Below are 22,825 nucleotides of genomic sequence, written 5' to 3'. Positions count from 1 at the left end.
AAGTTGTAACACAGGCACCTTTTCATTTAAAAGGCCATCAGGCAAATTTAAAGTAAAATCTGTTGATTTAAATAACATTTTCACTGCTTTTTTGCTCACACTAAGAGCTGTGTGCCAAAAAAACCCCAACAACCCAGTGATGTTATATTATAATTCCAAACATTTACAAATGAGATTACATAGCTTTAATATTGCCTAATCCAGCCTACACAGCCTTTTAAAACAGATAGGAGGAAATACTTCAACCCTTAGTAGAGACTAAAGTAAAGCATGACAAACTTGAGGAAAAAAACCAAACCAGATTCTCTTCCCCACTCCCTACAAATTTAACTTGTAGGGCTGGCAGTTAAGCACATAACATAATAAAATGTTTGTTTAAACTAAGCAAATGGAAATAGCAGAGGAAGGAAAAATGGAGCCTAAAAGATAGTCACCCACTCTTCAGAGATTTATTCTTCGCCTGAGAGGGAACGTTGACCACCGCGGCAGGGCTCACTGACTCCTTTCTGAAAGGGACTTGGAAAACCCAATTTCCACCTCAAACAGCTGCCAGACATTAAAAGAAACATTCTCTTTTCCTAGCACTACTTTTTCTATAAACCAGGAACTAGATACAGCTGTGCTTTCATTAATTCATGACTTTTTTTTTGGCTGTGGAAAGAAAGTACTGCTAACTGAAATACACTAGCCTCTTCCTCTTTTATCATTTAGATGATTAGCTTAATACAGAACAATTGATAGATACCACTACTTTTTGAGGCACAAACTTTTTGACATAGCCTTTCTAGGAACTGAATTATCATGTAAAAAGGAACAGCAAACTGTAGCGAATACTGACAGTCTGTTTGTTCTTGGTACTTGAAAAACACTGATTTTTCATATCCTGTATACCTGACCTTCATAGACCATATATTGTGGCAGGCAACCCTTGCCAATGTACGTGAAGTGACGTATGTGCATGATGTAGCTGTACATTGTCTTCCCTAGATTAATTTCATGTTTCTCTTTCCACCATTCAGTCTACTGTTTATTCTAATAATGACCCCTCTTCATCTTCTCTTTCATTAGCCATTCCCAGTGCCACGAAAGGCTCTAACACTTTACAATCTGTCTAGCCATATTTTCAAACCCGTACAGAAGTGGTACCTATTCCTACTCAACAAGAGTAGAATTCTAAAATTCTCATTTAATTGACAAGAAAAACATGAGATTTTTGCCCTTTTAAGATTTTTCTGCCCACATTTTGCATCGCTTGTCATTTTTCCAAAATTATTCTGATGGCCATGGCATTTCCTTAAGGGGGTAACACAGTAAAGCATATTTATTTACCCATAACATAAAAAGACAAATCAAATATATATATTACTTCTCTACCAGTGTATCTTCGTACTCTTTGACAGATACATTTTTCAACTTTCCCTGAATATCTTGTTTGTTATTGCATCTATTTTGCTAATGTATACTGCTGCTTTTTGACCTCACACAGTTTGCTCTTCCATTTCATGTCAGCATTACTCTTTATATCAAGTGACTAGAAAATTACACTTTGCTGTCAATGGGTTATATTTCTGGAACATTATTTTAAAACAATATCCACAATTCAAGCTAAAAAAAAGTGACAATAAATTAATATCAAGGACTCATGGGCTACTTTAAAATATACTGAAATTGAGCTGAGTTAGCCAGTCAGAAAGTTGAACTTGAAAATGTCCACATTTAACCTAATGTAAGATTTCTTGAAGTTTATATAGTCCAAGGTTTTGTCGTCATCTCAAGACAGAAATGACCCTCAATTTATTTAAACGATCCTGTGGAGCGCCTCTCTCAAATACTCTGCAAGGGCTTCCAAATACTAATTCTAAAGCTGAAAACATTCCTGACCGCTCTCTCAACTTTTACAAACGTGCTAAGATGAGGTGGGTCAGGGCCCAAGACACCTGGATAGCGTACCGCACGATAACTAGACAGCTGCATTAGGTGTTCAGCCTGTAATAATGGAAGAGGCTAAACTATCCTCCAATGCTTCATATTTGCAAGTGGACAAACGTACCCCAGCTGACACAGAATAACAGGCTAGTTTGTCCAGTCAAAGGAACCAACACAAATTCTCCCACAAACCATAAGCCACTTACTTATTGAAGTCAGGGTGGGGTATTTTTTCTATTTCAATTGGTTCAAGATTTCACTACGGATCTTCCCTTGAAGTCCCACTGATCAAGAATTCTCTCTTTTCCCTGGGAAGTCGGCACGGGAAGCAATGCAACTGTAAAACCACCTCAAAGGTTTTCCCAGCGCTGTCAGAAGGTAAAGTAAAGGGACACTGATGGATCCTTTCCTATTCCGTTTGCTTCTTACAACTCCAGTGTCGGGGAGCTCTAAGGCCTCCCAGGTGTTTGAGGAGTGACAGCTCCTGTCCTTGTGGACATGTTTGGGAAACAAACACATACACAGCACATTGCATATACAGCACAAGGATCCAACAAGTATTGATTCCTATAAACCCCAGGTCCATATACGGACAAAACAAAATATTGTATATATGTAGATATTTGCATCAGTTTCCTTCTTATTTAAAAAACTGCTTCACACATGGGCGAGAGTCCCCTACAGAGCAAAGCGCTTCTTTCGAATGAGTTCTCCAAGCCATCAAGTCTCTCTCACTCTTGCCTCAGCAAGCTTTCCAAAATGTATAGTCCTAGAAATAATCACAATTTATACTGGTTTAAATTTTATACTAATCGGTATTTTACTGTAATACTATATATTATGTTTGCAAGATTAATAGAAAAAATAATTCTGGGACTTGTGGAAAGGTCTATCAGGTGATCAAGTCCTCTAATTCAGACTTCTGTTTGTATACATTGTAATAAATGTTTATCTGTTATTTTCTTCTCCTTAGCAGTTAGAAAGCTAGTTTGTCCAGGGTAGTGGCCATCTTCTTTTGACTTAGGGTAGTATATCAAAATGAAAAGTCACAAAAATGACTTTGTCTACTTTGGCAAAAGTTACTAAATACTATCTGTAAGGGGATGCCAGTCAGTAAATTCACTGATACATCAGCAAAAGCTATCATTGAAAGCAAATAATCCTCATTTCAAAAACAAAGTGTTTTTTATAAACAAAGAAAATCCCCAGTATTAGAAAAAAAAAAAGAAAAAAAAAGTAAGTGCATGGAAAGATTCTCCAATTTGCAGTAAAGTCTGAAAATGATTGGCAGCAAAACTGTTTTATTAGCCTACCCAAAAAAGCTGCAAGCCAACCTAGCATTTGGCAAACGAGTACACAGAGCCTGGGGTGAGATCATAATACTTTATTAGGACCTCCAGATTCTTGGTGTGGTTATTGTTTTAATTCTCTGGAAGGTGGTGGTTTGTGTGGTTATTTTAGCTCAGGGCAAAGACTCCGTTTATCTGTTGCTCTTTATAAGTTCTGAGTTGGCAGGTTTGTTGAGGCTAATCTTTTCTCAAACCATCCTTGAATTGTCCGATTTAAACTATAATCTGTTCCACTAGACCTTTTAAACACTAAGACTTCTTTTTAAATAGAATTTATTTGTATAAACCCATATATTCAAAAGACTATGAGTCATTATTGTTACTGTATTTATAAATAATAAAAATTGTTTCAGTCTGTATCAAAGTCAATCAGTGTTAGACACAATTGGTGAAACTCATTATTTTAAGTCAAGCATGACAGTTTTACAATTACAATATGTATTTAGTTTAAATTAATGCTGCCCCAAAAGGAAACATGAATTCTACAAATCAGTAGCGAAGCATCTAACTGCTGGTATATATCTCACAACTCAACTAAAACAAACACCTTTTCAATAACTAAAATTTACTGTTTATGCCCTTTAAGTTTCAACATAATTCTTAAATATCTGGAAAATCTCTGCTAACAGTTTTATTAAAAGTGCTACTTGCTATTTATCTTCTAAAATACTCTCCTTGGAATGTTCTTGAGTTTAATTTTTCTCTAAGCATAGCAAGCCTGCCACCTAGTGCTTTATGGCTACCTCTAGTACACTATTTATTTGATAATTATTTTTTTTATAATTTTTTAATAAAAGATGTCATGCTTTGAGTCCCTGAATGCATATACATGCATGTTTGCCTACACATGCTCAGAGTGCTTAAAAAACTCACACTGTATCTTCTTGCTGTCAGGTCGCATTACATGTTTTAACAGCTATTAGACCATATTTGCGTTTCTTGTCTAGCATGCGACCCTCTTACAACCCTGCTCTTCTGCCGAGAGATCCGAAAATCTCACAGCGATTGTGAAAGGAAAAACCTGTAATTTATTTTATGAAAAACAAAAGAAAAGAGATTTTAAAAGATATCATGTCTGTATAGTGTGAGAAATATTAGGGAAGCCAACATGTCTTTGCCCCAGTGCAGCTCTATACCCAGTCTCTTATCCGGTGGGGAGTGCCACCGCAGTGTGGTACCCCCAGCACCGAAGACAGGCACACCTTGGAATGAGCTCCGAGCTAAACGCTGCTGAGATTGCCCACTTGGGATCCAGGGGCAACAGCTCTTCAGTAGTGGCACCTTACATGGAAGACAAGAGCTGGGGAATGATGAGGAAAAGGAAGCACAAACAGATTCCATTCACAAAAACGAATTTCCAAGCAGCAGGGCTGGAGCAGCCCGCAAAGGGATTTATGGTGGATTCCAGAGTGCCACTCACAAACTGAGAGCAACCACAGCCAAATTTCATTCCCAATCCAGCACCCATCAGCCCCTAGGACAGTTCCTTTCGCAGAGGTTGCTTATGTCTACTTATATCCAGTCTTCTGTGAAGATGATGACCTATGTTTCTGCCCCTTCGTTTTGCCAGATTCTCGCGAGGCAGCTAGACCGCAAGAGAGAATCTGGCATGCTATTTAGAGATATTTCTTTCAACAGTTTTAATTCCCCTTTTTATGAAATCATAACATTTGTAATATAATAACTGTTACTGAAAAATGGCTTATATCAGAACTTTGACTATGAGTAAGCCCAGAAAAAGAAGAAAGAAAAAAAAAAAAAGGATACATTCAAATAATAAGGAAACACCAGGCAGGATGGTGCTTCCTCTTTTTTAAAGGCTGTAAATCCAACAAATATCTCCATCAGAGGCGTATACTCTTGTGGAAATGTGGAATAAATGATCAATAAATAGGTTTTAATTCCACAAAGACATGAATCATTTGGCCCCACCCGTTTTAATTCTCTTCATAAGTAACCCATCCCTCCTGACCTCTATTCATTCCTGGATTCTCTAAATCTTCTCAAAGGCCATGTTCCAATCTCTAACAAATTTAAAAGTGGGCCTGCTCTGCAGCACAATAAACTCTATAGTGTTACCCTGGATACATAACACACTTCTGAATGCAAAAGGGAAACTTCCACTGCTTTTTCTCTGAGGTTACAGATAGCCAAGAACCCACGAAACTGTATGTCCAGGCCAAAGATAAGCACCATCTTAATCAAAATCGGTAATGTATTGCAATTTTATTGAATTGTAACTGCATTCTTGCTTTGCGTTGCTGAGAAAATCTTCTCAAACGCACAGAAGTTTCAGACTCTAATGTGTGCTGCCCTGTAACCCACTACTGCTGCCTATTTTAAAACAGCAACCAATCTGCAGACCCAAATGGAGAAGCTACTTGTTCTTTTACTTCACTGTTGGTGGCGGTATCCAGAAATAATAAAAAATGCTTCTAAAATCTTTTTTTTTTTTTAATGAGTGATAGGGAATAAGAAACTAAGGTATGTGAATCCACGTACATTTTTCCAACTACATTTTCTTAGCCGGCCACCAGATTGTTCTTAGCTAGGAATTCTCTTGGTGGAATAGGCAACTCTTGAGTGCTCAACTCATGGAAATTCTAACTATGTGGGCAAAAAATACGATTTACACTCACAATACTGATTTTTTGTAAGCTTTTATGCTTCTGCACATATTAGAATTTTTCAGTTGTACTACTTATTTGAAAAGTAGCATTGGAACCATGACACTAAAATTAATGCACATAAAACAGACATTTTGGAAAATTTTTGACCTTAGAAATATGGATATCTAAAAGAGGTTTATGAAGGAACGTTATCACACCCTTTCAAACCAAGGGATTGTTAGCAAGCCTACAATTCACCCTCTGTATAGTAACATATCATGAATTGTAAATTTAAACTCTCATTTTCTCTAGAACACTGGTTTAACTATTTATCCATCTATGCTTTAAAGCTCTGTGTCTGTATATAACCCTGGTCAAAAATCACAGAAGTGGCATTTGTCCCAGTGATTCCTCCCAATCAGTCTAAAACCATCTGGTTTTGCTGCACATTTCTTTGCACCCAGGAGCACTGATTCCAACAGCAATGTATTTCTAACGCTGATGTGCAAAGACCTAATCCTGCAATTTGGATGCACACTTTGCTATCTAGGTGTCACTGTTATACATCCCGCTGGCTGAGATACCAAAGAACAAAACCAACAACAAATACGAATGCATCATGACAAAATGTTATATTTATGGTTTGTGTGCATGCATAAGTCAGCTGCACAACCATCTCTGGCCTCCACTCAGAATTCATTTATAGGGATTGAATCAGCTTCTGATCATTCACAGAAAGATTGGCTTCTAACAGAAAAACCTGGGGATACACAGCCTCTCTACCAGAAACAGAGACACAATCCAGAAGCAGACTTGTAATCAACCTACAAGACAAAGAAAACTGGCTTTTAAATTCGTGAAGCTTTCTTCTATATTCTTAATTCTTCTTTTTATTATGGATAAGAAACCTTTGATAAGATTTCCCCTGATATTCCTAAACAACGGCACATCAAACAATTTTGGCTCAAGAACTCCTTCCTCTCACTAAGTTCCTGAGCTGCAAGTTGTTGGTTGTAAAGACAGAAGTATGACTGTATGTTTGTCCATTTGCTATACTCTTCCCCTGGCACTCATCTTCAGCCACTACTGACAACAGGGTACTGGAATAGATAGACCATCATGCAGCTGCTCATGCATTCTTATACATTCAATATTTTTCTAATTTTTATATTTGTGAGGCTTGTTCTCATTCTCTTACTCTCAGAGAAGTTTGTTCTCTCTGTTGTGCTTTTTCAATCATACAGTGAAGTCATGAAGAATGAAATGAAAATAATTTTAATAGAAGCAATGGGAGACAATTTTCACACAATCTGGATAATACACTATTGCATGCCCGGTCTATTATGCATTTCCTACTCCACTTTTATTAAGTTTTGATAATTTAAAGCACAAAAACTACTCATGTCCAGTGCTGCCATGTTTTGAAATGCCATATTAGAATGAAATCTGATGTTTAACAAGCAGCTCCTGTTATCTCTAGGATTTGATGGCTTTGCTGCTGCCTGCGTTTATCCTTTTGGCATAGTATGTGTACTTACATTAAGTCACTGCAATGTTTCAGTGTGTTACTTCCTGTATAAATCCCATTAATTTTTATCATGCTAGACCTACCTGTAATTATTCTATGTTTTCATTTGTGCTCAGATCACTTCTCCAATCACAACACAATCCATGTACAGCATTAATATTCCGCTTACACTCCTACAACACTACTAAAGGAAATACATAAGGAAGAAACTAGAACAATCTGTGCTATCACACTGGCTAAAATCTATTAAGTTTAGAGTTTACTTACTGTCTTAAACAGTTTATTGATGTTAATACCAGCACCTACATCAACACCAGTCTGTTTCCCCTTCCTAGGCTTGAGGATGGCAATGGTGGCAAGAGGGAGGAGAGCACTAGGCAAGCAACTAGGTAAGTGGGCAGAGGGCTAAAAGAGAGGGAAACAGCTGACCTTCTACAGGGCAGTGGGGATTCACAATATCACAAGGTGCAGAAAGTTCCTCTAAGGGAACAAGCTTTCTCAAACAGCATCCTACTGCTAAGGAGAAATTGAGGTCATCCAATATCATAAAAACGTTAGCCATTCAGGACTGAATTCTGTGGTGTTTATTTGTGCAAGTGAAAAACAAAGATAAAATTTGAACACTTGAAACTGGTCATTTTGAAGGTGGCTAAATGCAAGCATGTGACTAAAACTTTCCCAAAGATCCCAACCATACGGCAAATTACTAGTTGTATTCCTATTTCGCTCCCATTCACTGATTTTGAGTCTAAGTGGTAGAACCAAATATGCCTAAAATTTTTATTTCTCATAAACTTATGATGCTCATAAGTATGCACTATTTGTTTTTCTTCAGTATTTTCCTCCCTCCTCAGCAATAACTACTCCTGTGCTATAAAAAATAAGAATATTCTTCACTTCAAGGAGAAGCAAAACAGCAATATAAGTGTCTAAAGAGAAAGTTTCTTAGAGAGTAGTGAAATAAGCACAGAAAAATACCATCCAAATGCCTGTCTGGTACAAAATCAAAACATTTTCTTACACAAATTATAGTCCATAGTAAGGCCATATTTTAAAATACTTATAAAAAGAAATCAGAACATCTCTATGGCATACATATATTTTAATACATGATTTAGCAGGTAATGAACGGTGCTGATAAGCAATTGTCATTGAAATCTTAGGTCAGTCAGTTATCCACAAATTATTTCCTATTATGATGCATCAGCCACTAAATGCAAGAAATAAAGAATTCCATTACTTTAAATTAGCACAGGCATCTTATTACCTCCAGATAAAATAACTCTGAAAATCATTTATATAGCATACTTTAAATGACTAGAAGTATTAAAAGAAGATTTATCATTCCAGAACAACAAGATCTTTAAAATATTTTGAAATCTGACAGAAGACAAATAATAGTAGCGAGTTAAAGGTGAAAGGGTATCTTGAATATAGTACAATTTGTCTCCAACATGATTTATAGAACCAACCTGCAACTTGATAGCAAAAAAATAAGGTTTTTCATGGAGGTGCCTGCGGTCTACAAATCTCATTACTGTCATTTCTTTTCCATCTCTTATATTTAATAACGTTTATTTTTAAAGGACAAAACAAATGTTGATACACACATACAACATAGTCATAGCACTCTTCATAGCATGAATTTCTCATGAACTCGTTATCTAACTCTAAATCTACAAAATTTATAAAATTCATAGATACAAAAATTCACCCTTCTTAATACTGACATTTCTGTTTTGAAATAAGAAACATTTCTTATGCGACAAACAAATGGAATTCAATTTATTTGATCAACAGTATCTTTAGATCACAGTTTTAAGGAGTACTTTCAAATTGGTCTATTTTACGTAAACTGTCAACAATGTTAACTGTATCTTCAAAGTACAATATTTAAAAATTATCTTCCAGTTTAAAGTATTACATTTGAACAACCAAAAACCACACAACAAATTTCTTTAACACCTGGCAAGAGGAATAAATGTTTTAGGCCTAGATGTCAGCATCTGGAACACACTATGTGTCAATTTTGTTCTGTAAAACATACCTTGCAGATGCAAATCATTTGAGGTAGAAAAGAAAAATTAGTAACAAAAAGAAGCATTTGTTTATTAGGTAAATGTTGCCTTAAAGAGATTCTAAAACAAAGCTTTTATATACATTCTAAAATGAAATGCTAAAAAAATAGATCAGAATGGATGCTATGAATATATTCAGAGATATCTCTTTATATAGTTTGAGGTAGTCATAATGTTAGGAAATAATAGACAAACGGATCCAATTGTCTGACATTGAGCAGGTATGTGCAAAAGTCACAAAAAGCAAAAGAGTGTTCTCCAACATCCCATATGTTTTTATGATGATTAAAATTACTATTTAACATCAATATTGGCACAGCAAAATTGGCATAGCTCACCAAGGGATTTCTGCACATGGGTAATAAGCATTCTCATCCCTTCATGTCTTTCACTATGACTATCAGAAATATAACGCTTTAAAGCAAATTTGCCAGAGGCACCTTTTCCACAATAATAAGAACATGGAGACAACACACAGTATCATTTTATGATACTCTGGAGAGCAGCTGCGCATGATGTCCCTGGGAGGCAGACTGGTTAACCCATTCAGAATGTCTCCAGGAAATACCGCTGCTTAGCCTATTTGTATTTCCCCGCCACAAATTCTGTCTTTTAAACAATGACACAATTACTTATTCCTTTTAGTCACGTATGTTGAGATACAGAGAATAACCCACTGGCTTAGCCAGTCCCTCTAACCCAGGTGTAAAGAATCAACTTTTAGTAGGCCTTAATTCTTGTGGACAAAAGGAACAGAGAAGCCCAGTGGGGAATTTAATTTTTCAGTTAAAATATCAACATGCCCCAACTTGAAATCTTAAGAAAAATATTTTGTTTTTCCAAGAAAATGAAATCATCACATAATATGTAAACAGCATTTAATTACTGAACATTAGAAATATAAGTACTCACAGTAGCATGTTCCCCTAAGTGGATTTCCAAGATACCTATTCTCAGAGTCACAGCTGCAGAGGGAAAAAAAGACAAAACCAAACATTCCCATTATACACAGTATAGTTTTAATAAAAATGCAGCTAGAATATTTATTCCAAATAGCATGAGTTTCATTACTAGTAGCACAAACACATGACAATATAAAGTATTTGATATAGTTCTTAATTAGGGCGTGCTACTTTCCCGAGGCACCTCTCTCTCCTTATAAAAGCAAGCCAGAGTGACCAGGCTCTTGAATAAGGCACTTCAGTCATGTGCTTGAAGTCAGTGCCTTTTTGTAGGACTTACGGCAGGTGGTACATCTCCACTAATGAACCAAAGAGAGCCAGGCAGGGAGGCTGAGCACTGGATGCCTACTTATCCATGCCTCTTCAGTGACAGCTTACTCCCTCATCTGGTTTTGATCTGGCCCTCTCCAAGACAAAAGCTGTGCATCCATCAGGGGGATCATTGAGCACTGAAACTGCTCCCAAATATGTCTCCCTCTAACATACACAGTCCTGAAACACTATGAGACCAGGCTTTGCACCTTCAGACACCTTCCGCACCCCTTCATGCCACCCCTTCAGGGATGGAACATACGTTCTCCATTTCCAACCACACAAACACCACTCTGGTGGGTTGCAATGCATCCTTCACACCATTTCCAACACTTTAAATGAGAAAAAAGAAAAAAGGAAAAAATCCTCCAAAAATAACAAAAAAAAAAACAACACCAAACCAAAAACTCCAAAAGATGAAAATGCCCAAATACCCCTAAGCACAAAATAATGATTACATTTTCACAGCACCACAGAGGACCTAGAGGTGATCCAAAGCTGTGCTGTCTGCTCTAGAAAGTTGAGTCCTAAGCTACGTAGCTGCAACTAGACCATGGCAACTGACTCTGGGGCCAGAAATTTTAGCCATATGTGTAGAACTATAAGCACAGCAGTGTCTCAGCTACTTGGCTTCTCTGAACTTCAGAGGCGATTGCTTCTCTTCATTGACCACCGAAGGCATGAGGTGAAATTTAGACTGAACACAACGTACTGATGCTGCTGACAAGACACGTACATGATAAGAGCTGGAGAAGTATGTTTCTTATTGATAAGATATACAGTTATTTTCAGAGACATGAAATATCCTACAGAATTTCACAGTGATCAAATTGAGCTATATAACGTTTCTCTAAAAATGCCAAGTACCTTAATAGAAAATGATTATGCCGCTTTTGGTTTTCTTGGCTATTCCACAGAAGTCTCCAGCAAGATTATAATTTTCTATTAAATACACAGAATGATTTATAAAACAAAGAGAAAGCTTATCGCTGCCTATTAAATTCCATATAAATATTTTCCCAGAGGAAATCTGGATCATTTAATAGCTTGGACTACCTTTTCATTAGTTTTTTCTAAGAAACTTAAATTGCAAGGAGATTTTTTTGTGTGTGGTATTTTATTTCTGAGTAATATTAAAAAACTTTCTAACTTGGATGTCATATCATTTAACAAGTTGCAGACTGTACAATAAAGTTTGTATTTCTGTTTTCCACTTCTATAGTTTCCAACTGGTGATTCTTAACACGCTTCTTTTTATTAAAAAATAGGCAGATAATCTCCTTGACCCTTTGTTACGATAACATAAAGAAAATAATCATTAGCACTAAAATGGAAGCAGAAAAAAAGATGTTCTGGACTTGCCTACTCCTCGTGTCATGTCTGCATGAGAACTCTTTGCAAGGGTCAACTATACATTTTCTTATATATAAAAAATTTTACTTAAACACCAAGAAACAAGAAAACATATGCTTCAACTCTAACTGCAGCACACAATTTGTCGTCTTGTCCATACAAACACACTGACCTTACAGTCCTTTCCACAGAATTTAGAAAAGAGGTATTGATGCCGAAGTATCTCTCTTGCATGTGTAAGGAAAGAAGAAAATAATTTCAAGTAATAGTACCGGTCTGCCTGATGTGCTTTTTGCTAAAAAAACACATCAAAACACTGAAGCCTTCAAAACAACAGCTCACTACTTAAACAGATTAGCCTTGTAAAAATAGACTCATGTCTGAAAGTGTCTTTAAGTTGGCAATTTTGAAAGAGCGAGCGCTAAGGGAAAAGGATCATTTTTGAATGAAGAGTTTAAAAGGACTTCCTTTTCTTTCCCTGTATGTAAGATTGTCACAAACGAGACAGTATATCATGTCACAAATTACAATAATATGATAGAGATTATTGTAAGAGGATTTTTTTTTCCTTTGGAATTGTTTCAAAAGCGAAGTAGAACATTAAATACAGGCAGTATTCCGAATATACCGGGGGTTTTCTACCCAAAGAAGTATTTCATATAGATAACTGTGTATCCAGAGTCTGAGGAAGAAGGCAAGAAACTTACCGTGCTCCTCACTGATAATGGCACTGATTTATGGACAACATGGAAGAGCAACGTCTGACCACGAGTAACAATAAGATGTACAACCTTCCATCAGGGGAAACTAAACAAATTCGGCTGTGAACTCTTGCCAGCCACAGCACTCACCTGTGGTGATTTGACCCAGGGTCAAAAAGCAGCTTAGTTTGCTCCTGACACAAAACAGGATATTTATTTATTTTTTTTTTTTATCTTGAAAATCTTTATGAGAAAAGCAAGCTGTTTCCATACAGCTTTCCTTCTCCATTCTGCTACCCTTCTAATCAGATGTAACCATCTTCTGTGGATCAATAACTACCAGAACTCAGGGATTTCCAGCATCACATATACCTTTTGTGGTATTTACACCTGTATTTATATTACAGAAAAAACATATGAATGCATAAAATAAAAATATCTATAAAATCCATCTAATACATTACAGGCTTCACTACTTAAAAGAACACACAAAAGAATGGTTAATACAAAAATTACTAGGTATGGAATATTTTGCAATATACTAGTATTCATTCAAATCCAAATAATTACTTATTCACTGACAATTATAGAAGTGACCTTCAAGAATCTTGAAGAGAAAATGGCAGTGCAATTTTACAGCCAGCCGTTTCGGTTGTTTCAGCATAATGCATGATGAAATGATAAAATATGCATAATAAAAAAAGAACAGTGAATTACACCACAGCAAAGTCCTTTGATATATTACCATATATATTATATTTTTTGTATTGGAAGCCTCACAGAAGACATTGTACTCTAGGAGCTAGTGATCTTGGGCAAGGCATCTACCGGCCCTTGCCCATCAGGCTCGAGAAGCCCATCGGTGAGCATGAGTAGCCGCTGCAAGGGAAGGTGCTGGGCGGTGTTATCAAGGAGAACATCCCAGCTTGTCAGGAGGAGATACATAGTGTTGTTTCCACACAAGATAAAAGGCACCATGGCACGGGAGGGAGGGAGGAGGCGCCCCTCCACAGCCGGGATTTGTGCAGCACACCGACAGCAAACCCATGCTGGGTCCACGCAGCGCTGTGGGCACAGGGGGCTCGCAGCAACTGAAGGGGCACAACATTTCACTGCTATCTCTATTCCTCTTTTTATTCTGTCTAATTAAAACAGCTAGTTTATGATGCCTTTTGTTGCCAGGCCTTACTGAGTATCTCGGAGAGAACCCTGCACTGCCTCTCTTACACTGCCTCCTCTGTCCCCTGGTGCAGAACACTTTCATAATGTATATCAGGAATAGGATGAGGTGAAGTTCTTACTAGGTAGAGATGCCTGCTTTAATTCAAATGAAAGGTGCTATTCAAACACTTAGTTTTCAGCAGAGTGAAAAGATGAAACTACTAGGATTAGGAATACACCTAAAATTATTCACATCAGTATGTATCCTAGGTTCTGAATAAATTTAGTTTTGTCTTTTAATCCTATCCTATTTCATTAAGCATATATATTGCTCAGCATTAGTCACTAATGATGGTTCCAATTACAAATTTTCCTATTTGCCGAATTATTTCCATATGAGCTTTACTCATTGGAGTAATTTTTGTACCTTCTCCAAAAGCCAGTGCACACTTGACCATACGCGAAGCCTAATATATGACTCTTATCTGTGAAATGGGAGCCACACTCATTATTTTATGTGCTATAGGGCTACAACCGTTTGCTTTAAGTGGTAATAATGAATGAGCAGTTCCACTCTGGCATGTGTCCAAAGACACAGCTCCCATTTACAAGGACAAACAGAGAAAGACTCCTACCAGGTTACGTACAAGTTCTATGGTTTGTTCCAATACAAAAGCATTCAATTCGTCAAACTCACTGACCTTCTGATGGCCTGCTATTAGCACTTATTCCCCAACCTCTCCCTCAATTATCCTTTCCAAACTGAACCATTTTCTTTTACTTTCCCTTTTTCTCCCTGGATTTCCTGGGAATTCAAAGTAAAATTTACAAATGCATTAAAAAGAAACTCAAACTTTTTTTCATGTTTATGATTAAGTGAAGGATAATTCCTGGTTTTCTCTTTAAATACCATAAATGTCTTCAAGAGTATATGTTTACATTAATATTCACAGATTGGGGTGGCGGGGGTTAATGAATTAAAGGCTTTTTGTAAGACTGAGTGTTTACAAATGACCCCCTGTTGAAGCTTAGCAATGTGTATGATCTTGTGCACTGTATCTACATCTTCCAACCTTAAGAAAGCTAAGGAACCGGCAGTAGACGAATAGATATATATCTAATTTTATTGTGCTTACGGGTATCTCCCTTAAGCAAGGGTGTACTTTCAAGCTTCTCACCTAGAGAAAGCTGTCAGAACATAACACCAACCTAGATCTACAGCTTTCTAGACCAGCAATTTGATCTTGTGGAAAGCTTATTATAACAGTTCATCTAATCTTTGATGATGAAACGCAGGAGCTTCTGCAGTTCTGCTGCCGCCAGTAGCAGATAAACCTTTCCTTTCAATTAAAAGTGGAACAAAAAAAAGAGGAAAAGGGGAAGTGTAACCTAAGGATGACTGGTCTTTCCTCTAGATGAGTTTGTTTCTAATGCCAAACTCTCAGGGAAGACAAATATGCATCAGAGCACTCAAAAAGAGAATATTCTTCTATTCAACTGATTCTCTGCTGAGGGAGTTGTATCTTGCTCTGGCCTGGGCGCAGGCTTGTCAGCTATACTGAGTAGCTATTTATGACCCTTAACTCATATTTTGTCCTCGCAAATTATCACAGGACGCTTCTACAGAGTCTGGGGAAGAGTCACTGTCTTTCAAATCTGCAGCTGGTCATAGCCAGGTCTGGGATTTTGCCTAGGTTCACAGAGTTGCTTCTACAAGAGGTTCCTGATAAATAAAGACTAATGGACTCAGCAGACTATTCCTGGACCCTGACTGGTGGCTTGCCCCAGCTTTTAGATGAGTAAGAGTATCTTCTAGAACTACTGTTCAACTTCTGCTCAACCCTGTTCTAGCCTTTACTTCTCATGCTGTCCCCTATCTAGCCAGTGGTCTTACTCCTGCTGTCCTCCATCACCGATTGCTGCTTCTGATCTCCTTGCCGCAGTTCCTGATCTTGCGCAACAGGCTCCTGTTTTCATTCTACCTTCCTAGTACCACAGTGGTATGATGCTATGGGGTTTTTGAATAGTGGAATACTATTTAACATAACGTAATTTGGTTACTCAGGACACCTCGTAACCACAGTTCAACCAGTGTTTGTAAAGCTAAACTTAAGACCTCTAGTCACATGGTTAGGCCTACGACATCATAAGTGGACTACAAAGGATTACTACGTACTACTATATACTCCTACATCCTCAGCATTAAAAATATGCCCAGGTGCTGTGACTGCAGCTTTTGCAGATACTTATGAGACAGCTAAGAAACCTTTAGTAATAATAATGTAGTAACATGCAGCTCAGCACAGATTCACACACAGGTATTTACCTTGCTTGTTGGGTACCCCTTCTTGGAAGTCACGCAAGACTTCCTATGCTAAAAGTACCTTTCCAGCAATGAGAAAATTAGCTGAGATATATGCTTAACTATAATCAGCAACTGTAATTGGCTGTAATTCATAACATTTTGGAAGTGATGCCACAGAATCTGCAGATTTTCAGCTCAAAAGTGGCGACTCGTGGATGAAAGCACCAAACTCAGCTGTTCTTGGGTTATCAGCTGGCCCAGAACAGAGAGTGACTGATACGTGGAATCCCAATGCACACTTGTACATGGATGCTAGAGGAGAAAAATGCCCAGGACTTAACTAGGCCTGCTTGGTTTCAATAGGTGTCAGACAGAACTGCCAAATAGCCACATCTTCTAACCGTCAACAACAGTTAAACAGACATGGTCAACAGCAATGAAAGTGCGTGACCTCACAACCAGAAAAGTTACGCTACGCCAGCCTGTCTCATGTATTGGGAGTTCAAGCATGTTTAAAAGATTCAGAAGTGGCATCATTCTTCCGTAGAAGTGCTAAGATTCAGAGGCGATAATTGAGCTCAGATGATACATTTAATGAAAAATAGGTACTGTCAGCAAAGTTGAGTGCTTTGTGATTTTTCAGAGAATAGGCTCGTTTAATTGCTAACTATGATTGTATTTTTATCCTGCTACTATAATCTTTATTTTTCTGCAGTGAAATACACAAACTAGTAATCTATAAATGCAAATATATCCCTGTTTTAGTTAAGGGTCTGCTTCTTGACTGTATTGACATTGCATATATTGTCCCAATGTTTTCCACTAATACTGAAGTATGTGAAGAGTTCTCTCAATTATTTTAAGCTACAATAAAGCATCTTCAGTTCTAATGCAAAAATTGGACACTTTCACTTCTCTCAGTGCCAAGATCCTTCCACTCAAGAGCAACCTTTCTGCTTTAGATATAAAGAATTATCAGCCTACCTCTTAAGATAATGATAACCTAAAAGGGTAAAAGATACTAGGATTTATGTTTCCAGTTAGGACTTTTTAATAATGTGGGGAAATGATTATTATTTTTTTTTATCTTGTAAGTGCATACAATGATTTCTTGAGACAATGTTTTTTCTGCAGATTAATTTGTCTCCTCTTCATATAACTCTTGAAAAAGGCCTGGGCCAGCAATACTTTCTTTTCTTGAAAAAAATCTAGGCTGATCGCACCAAAAGAAAAGTTAAAACATCTTAGCTTCATAAGCAAATTTTTCATTTCCAGATTTTCCTCATGCTATTCAAACCCCTCTTGACAACAAGATCAAGAATAACGTTATAGGGGTTTTATACACTCTTTGAAGTAATGATATTTCAAGGCACTAAATACATCACACTGCAGGGGAAAATAAACTTTCAAACAGGTGACAAACCTATGACACAACTATATAATTAAGAGAAATTTGTTAAGAGGTAAAATAAGATTCTTTAATAAACTCTAGGTTATGCTTTCATCTCTTCTTCCATACAAGAATGAAGTAACCCGTAGCCATCATTTGGAACTATCCAGACAAAATATATTTCTTTGTTAATCTTCATGACTTAGAGAGCAAATGGATTTCACATGCCAATAATTTGATGCTGCTTACCCTGAACCAGAAAATCTCATGTCCATGGCCCTACCCTTTACCTCTGACACTCTCCTTTCTCTGCGAATGACCACATTTTTGGCTGCGATGCACATGAACTTTTATATATTTTAAAGGGTGAACTTGGCAAAGTGGAATTCCCACCTATCAGAAACTGTTCTTTCAAAACGGAGTAGGAGAAACATGTACATTTCTTCTCTGACATTTTGACCTATTTCAGACATTTCTCCAGCCCTTCAAAAGTAAATGTTGGAAATATCCTAGACAGCTCCAAATAAGGTGCTATGTTTACAACAAACTGAACTACATCCCCAAGAAATCTTAGCATAGTCTTGTCAACTATTTCATTTATTTTAGCTAGAAGGATTAGATAGAAGTAATGGTAAAATAATGACTGCTTAAACTGAAATGCAGCTCCTCCTAACTTTTTACTTTGCAAAAATCAGTGAACAGTTCACAAAATTTACATATTTTTCATTCTTTTAACTGATAAATATTAACAAAATCTGTTACATGTTAACTTAATATCAACAACAGAGTATTCATGAATCTGCATCCCGAAGCAAAAGCAGTTTGTAAACAGTTTCTTTTGCAATCATTTTTAATACAAAGTTTTCCTCAGTGGAACACCGATTTTATTTTCACTGAGATTTCATGGAAAGAATATTCACATAATCATGAAAACAAGTATAAGTCTTTGGTAAAATGACTAAATTTCTTCATATTTAAAATCTCGCTGTTCAAATAGCGCTGTTAACTGCATTTAAAATTCGTGTTCATAAGTAAATAAGTCTACGAAAAACAAACAGAAAGGACAAAAAAAAAATCCTTTGATATGATCATCTCTCATGCTATTCACTGCTGGTGATGTTCTGGGGGATTCCAAGCATTCTTGTATATTTTTCTTATTTAAAAACAAGTCCTCAAAAAAAGCAGGAGATGTAGCAATTCAGCAACGTTAAATATTCTGACAGGCCCTGACAGCTGGAGTGAATGCGTTGTAAATGTCCACAGCAATTAGATCAGATTAAAAAAAAACATATATATACAGACTAAATTCCAAGTGGTTTATTGGATACTTGTTAGTCATCATTGAATTGTAAAAAAAGCAATATTAATTAATATACTTTCTACAAATCTGCTGAACTATTAAACAGCTTACATGTTTTTAAAAAATGTGTATTAATATAACTGCTTTATTATTGTTGAATTTAATTTGTGGTCAATCACTGAGGGAAATGATTGCAAAGAAATACTCAACTACACTCTTTATGAAGACTGTTCAATGCTATAGTATTATAGAGTTCTCATCTGTCTTCATTTGATCTTCTTTGCATTCATTTTACTAGGCTTTCCAGATTTTGGGTTGGGTTTTTTTGTTTTTGTTGTGTTGTTGTGGGTTTTTTTAAACAAAACCAGTATTTATACAAAACTATAAAGGTTTCTTTACTTTTGAGGCATTTTAAGGAAAAGCCAATTTAACAAATCTGTATTTGAGGATGCCATACATACACTATAATTTCCACAAGATGGTATGAAGGCAGGCAAGTTACTTTTTCTCTACTTCAAATTATGTAAGGTAACTTTGATCATGTTCTTGTCATTTAAGTCAAAAATTTATCACAATGTGGCAATTAATACTTTCAAAAAGATGATGAATTCTGACTATGTCAAGACAAAAATGATGACTCAGAAGCAAAGCGCATCACCCATTTGGGAGTGGAGATTGCAGCTTAGCCATGACCAAATGCTGCTTATACAGTAAATGTTCAAGAATATTAAATACAAAATGAAAGCAAAGCTAGGAATAAGTGAGAATGTCATGTTTTTCTCTAGGCTGTCAGCTATACAGCACTACAGAATTTTAGAAAATAGTGATGTTACCTAAATAATTCCTCTACCTGCAACAACAATTTCTACATTACATTGTTAATGACGTTATAATGTGAACATGAAGCATAAATATGAACACGAAGCATAAATCTTATAGAGGTTTAAGTATAACATATAGTGCAACTGGTAAGCTGCACTATTCTTACTTTTCGGAAGCCAAAACTCTAGCTGCTGCATGATAGTTTCAAATTACCTTTAATATTACATTTTAAAATATTAAATATTTAAATATTTAATATTTAGTATTAAAATACATGACTGAGGAATTTCTGACTAGATATTCAGAAGGTATGTCCAGAATATTTACTTAGCATACTTATTTCCTGTGGCATTGACAGAAATTGTTAGAGAATCATACCTGCTCCTTGAACAGCAATGAATGGTGAGCCTTCAAAAAAAAAAAAAAAAGCTACAAATGACGCATGGGAGACTGATCATTAGAAACCAAATATGGAGGTATAGCAGTTTCCAGACTCCTAGCTTCCTTCTTGTCCTACTGGTCTTTAAAATCAAATTTTGTCCATCAGACCATTTCAATATCTATAACTCTATCCACTACGTTGTTCTGACAAGTTCTTTTCCTTCCTAAAAGAAATTTCTTTACCCAGCCCTGCATAGCAAAGCCCATCAAATTCATGCGCTATTGCCTATCATTGTTCCATCATGACCAAGTCTGGCCTCTTTTTAAATCCTTTTTAATATCTAGGATAACAACCTCATCTAACCTGCACCATCCTTTATTTGACTTTATTAAAAAAGATACTGATCCAAGAGATACAGAAACATCTATTAAGAACAGAACACATAAAAGGGTACGGGTGGTCAGAGAAAGCATGAAGATAAATACAGTTGCTTTTCTCTGGTCCCTTTCCTAGGAAGAGCCCCAGTCTCCATTAGTCCATTATAGCACATAATCTCATGAATTTCCTGGAGCAGAGATGACACTGATACTTCTTTATGAAGTGCCAAATAAGTGGAAATCAGCGTTACAGTCTATGTTGCAACAACAATACTATATCTGCCAACACTTCCAATCTTGCCTGACTCTCCTCAAAAAGTTATTTGCCCTCTATGAAGAACACATAAAAGGAATGGCTGTAAAAAAAAGGGAAGCAAAGTTGACTAAAATGACACTATAGCCTGACGGCAGGGTACTGTGGGTACTTCATGACAGGAATCCTGCTCTGTCGTGATCCGTTCACTCTACCTTTATGTTGGTTTTGATTGGCAGGCTGCAGAGTACTACCATGAAAAGCAACACTCGCTCCTGTGTGAGTACAGGGCAGAACAGAGCCTTTAACTCTGTAAATAAACCCGATGACTTCCCAAGGGGCAATTCACAGAATAAAGCATTTCTCAAAACAACGGGCACAAAATCTCACCCTAAACAATAACAGAATGCAACGGATGAGAAAAATCTTGCATCCCAAGTGGGAGTGACTGGGAAAGCTAAAGACTACTCTACTCTAAAAGCCATTTCATCATTCCAGTCTGGGTACTTCAAAAACTCAATCCCTCTACAAAGAGGCTATAAACCAGCAGCTTTACTTGGACTTCTGATGAGTAACTGATCTTTTCTGATATTTTGTAAGCATCACACTAGATTCTTGAGCTAGTTATTGCTAGAATTACCTGAGATGCATGTATTACAGTATCTGTGATCGGTTATTTTATGGGAAACAAGCTGCTTTCTTGGTTCCCAGGCTATGCCAAGGGCGACAAACCTGTCCAAAGAGTTTTGTAATTAACATATTTCAAAGTATTCCAAAATGCTGCACTTTTCCATAGGTATTCTGAGGCTGAGACATGTCTCTGACTTTAAAAGCTTTCAGTGCAAAATTTTATATGTATTCCAAAAAAAACCCAAATACGAGCTATGGAAAAATAAAAGGGAATGATAAAAAGACAGGTGAACTGTCAGAATGCAGTCCTAAAAAAACCCCACCTGAAACACGCTACTTCCAAAGGGCCATGCTAAACAAAACAGCCACTCTTACAGTTGAAAAATGTGAGCTCACTATTATTTACTATTTTTTAACTAAATATTTTAGTAAAAATAATAGTTTCTTGCTAGCAATGAGCCCCACAGACATGCTCAGGATCAAAGACTGTAATTACTTATGTGACCAACGGCTTGCTTCTGTCTGATAGTAAATTAAAGAAAAAAGAAAAAAGAGCTGTAACAGAATGCTTTACTGCATCCCTGGGACTGATGAATGTAGTAGATTAAGGGCAAAAAAAAAAAATCAGGATTACAGAGTACTAAAATTTACTAAACAAGGACCTTTTTTGACGTCAGAGGAAAATAAAGAGAACCCAGGAGGCATACAAAAATCCTGTTTAGTAATCCAAACATACGGCAGAGGTGGGATATTACTGATGCAGAGGTTGTGTGGGAACAGTTACAGCATAATCCCTTCACAAGTCTCTATTTCACCCGCCTTGAGCATTTCTATTTTCTATCCATCATTTTCTGACTGTCTGTTGGTTTGCTTCTTAACTCAAGCCTGCATAGGATAATAGGCTACAATTACATTAACCGCCTTTCATCTCAGTTTGAATTAAATTTGTTCTGCATGCCAGCATGAAAATCTGTCCCAAGTCATTTTGCTTAAGTCAAAGAATAATAAACTCCCTCAGTCCAAAAATTTAGCCAATGGTTTGAATATTGTAAAATATACAGATTTTTTTAACTGAGAGATAATCACAAAATTAGTACTTAAGAGGAAAATTTCATATACAATATTTGCCAGCAATATATATATTCTGTATTACAATAGCGATTCTAAAATTATTTAAAATACAATCCTATACTCAGTTTTTCTCATGTTCCTAAGGTCTCTTTTCTCACGTTTTCAGATTGGGTTTCTAATTTATGAAAAGTAATGCTATAATTTGTAATTTTACCCACAAATTAGAAATGCAAAATATTTTAATGTTCTTGAAACACAATTCTGGTGACTGAAATGGCCCATCATATCAGAAAAACAAAGTACTTGTCAAATTTTC

General features: G+C 36.5%; 1 protein-coding gene across 1 annotated transcript in view; it reads right to left on the bottom strand.

The window, feature by feature from the left end:
• Positions 1-22,825, bottom strand: part of ATRNL1 (attractin-like 1) — a 580,396-nt gene that overhangs the window by 313,821 nt on the left and 243,750 nt on the right. Inside the window, exon 23 of the mRNA XM_009881641.1 lies at positions 10,403-10,455. Within this exon, the coding sequence (XP_009879943.1) occupies positions 10,403-10,455 (53 nt within the window). The remainder of the gene's footprint in view (positions 1-10,402; positions 10,456-22,825) is intronic.

The sequence above is a fragment of the Charadrius vociferus genome, unplaced genomic scaffold (genome assembly GCF_000708025.1).
Source record: "Charadrius vociferus isolate BGI_N301 unplaced genomic scaffold, ASM70802v2 scaffold282, whole genome shotgun sequence".
NCBI lineage: Eukaryota > Metazoa > Chordata > Aves > Charadriiformes > Charadriidae > Charadrius > Charadrius vociferus.
Note: the sequence above shows the minus strand (reverse complement) of the source record. Positions and strands in the feature narration are given on the sequence as shown.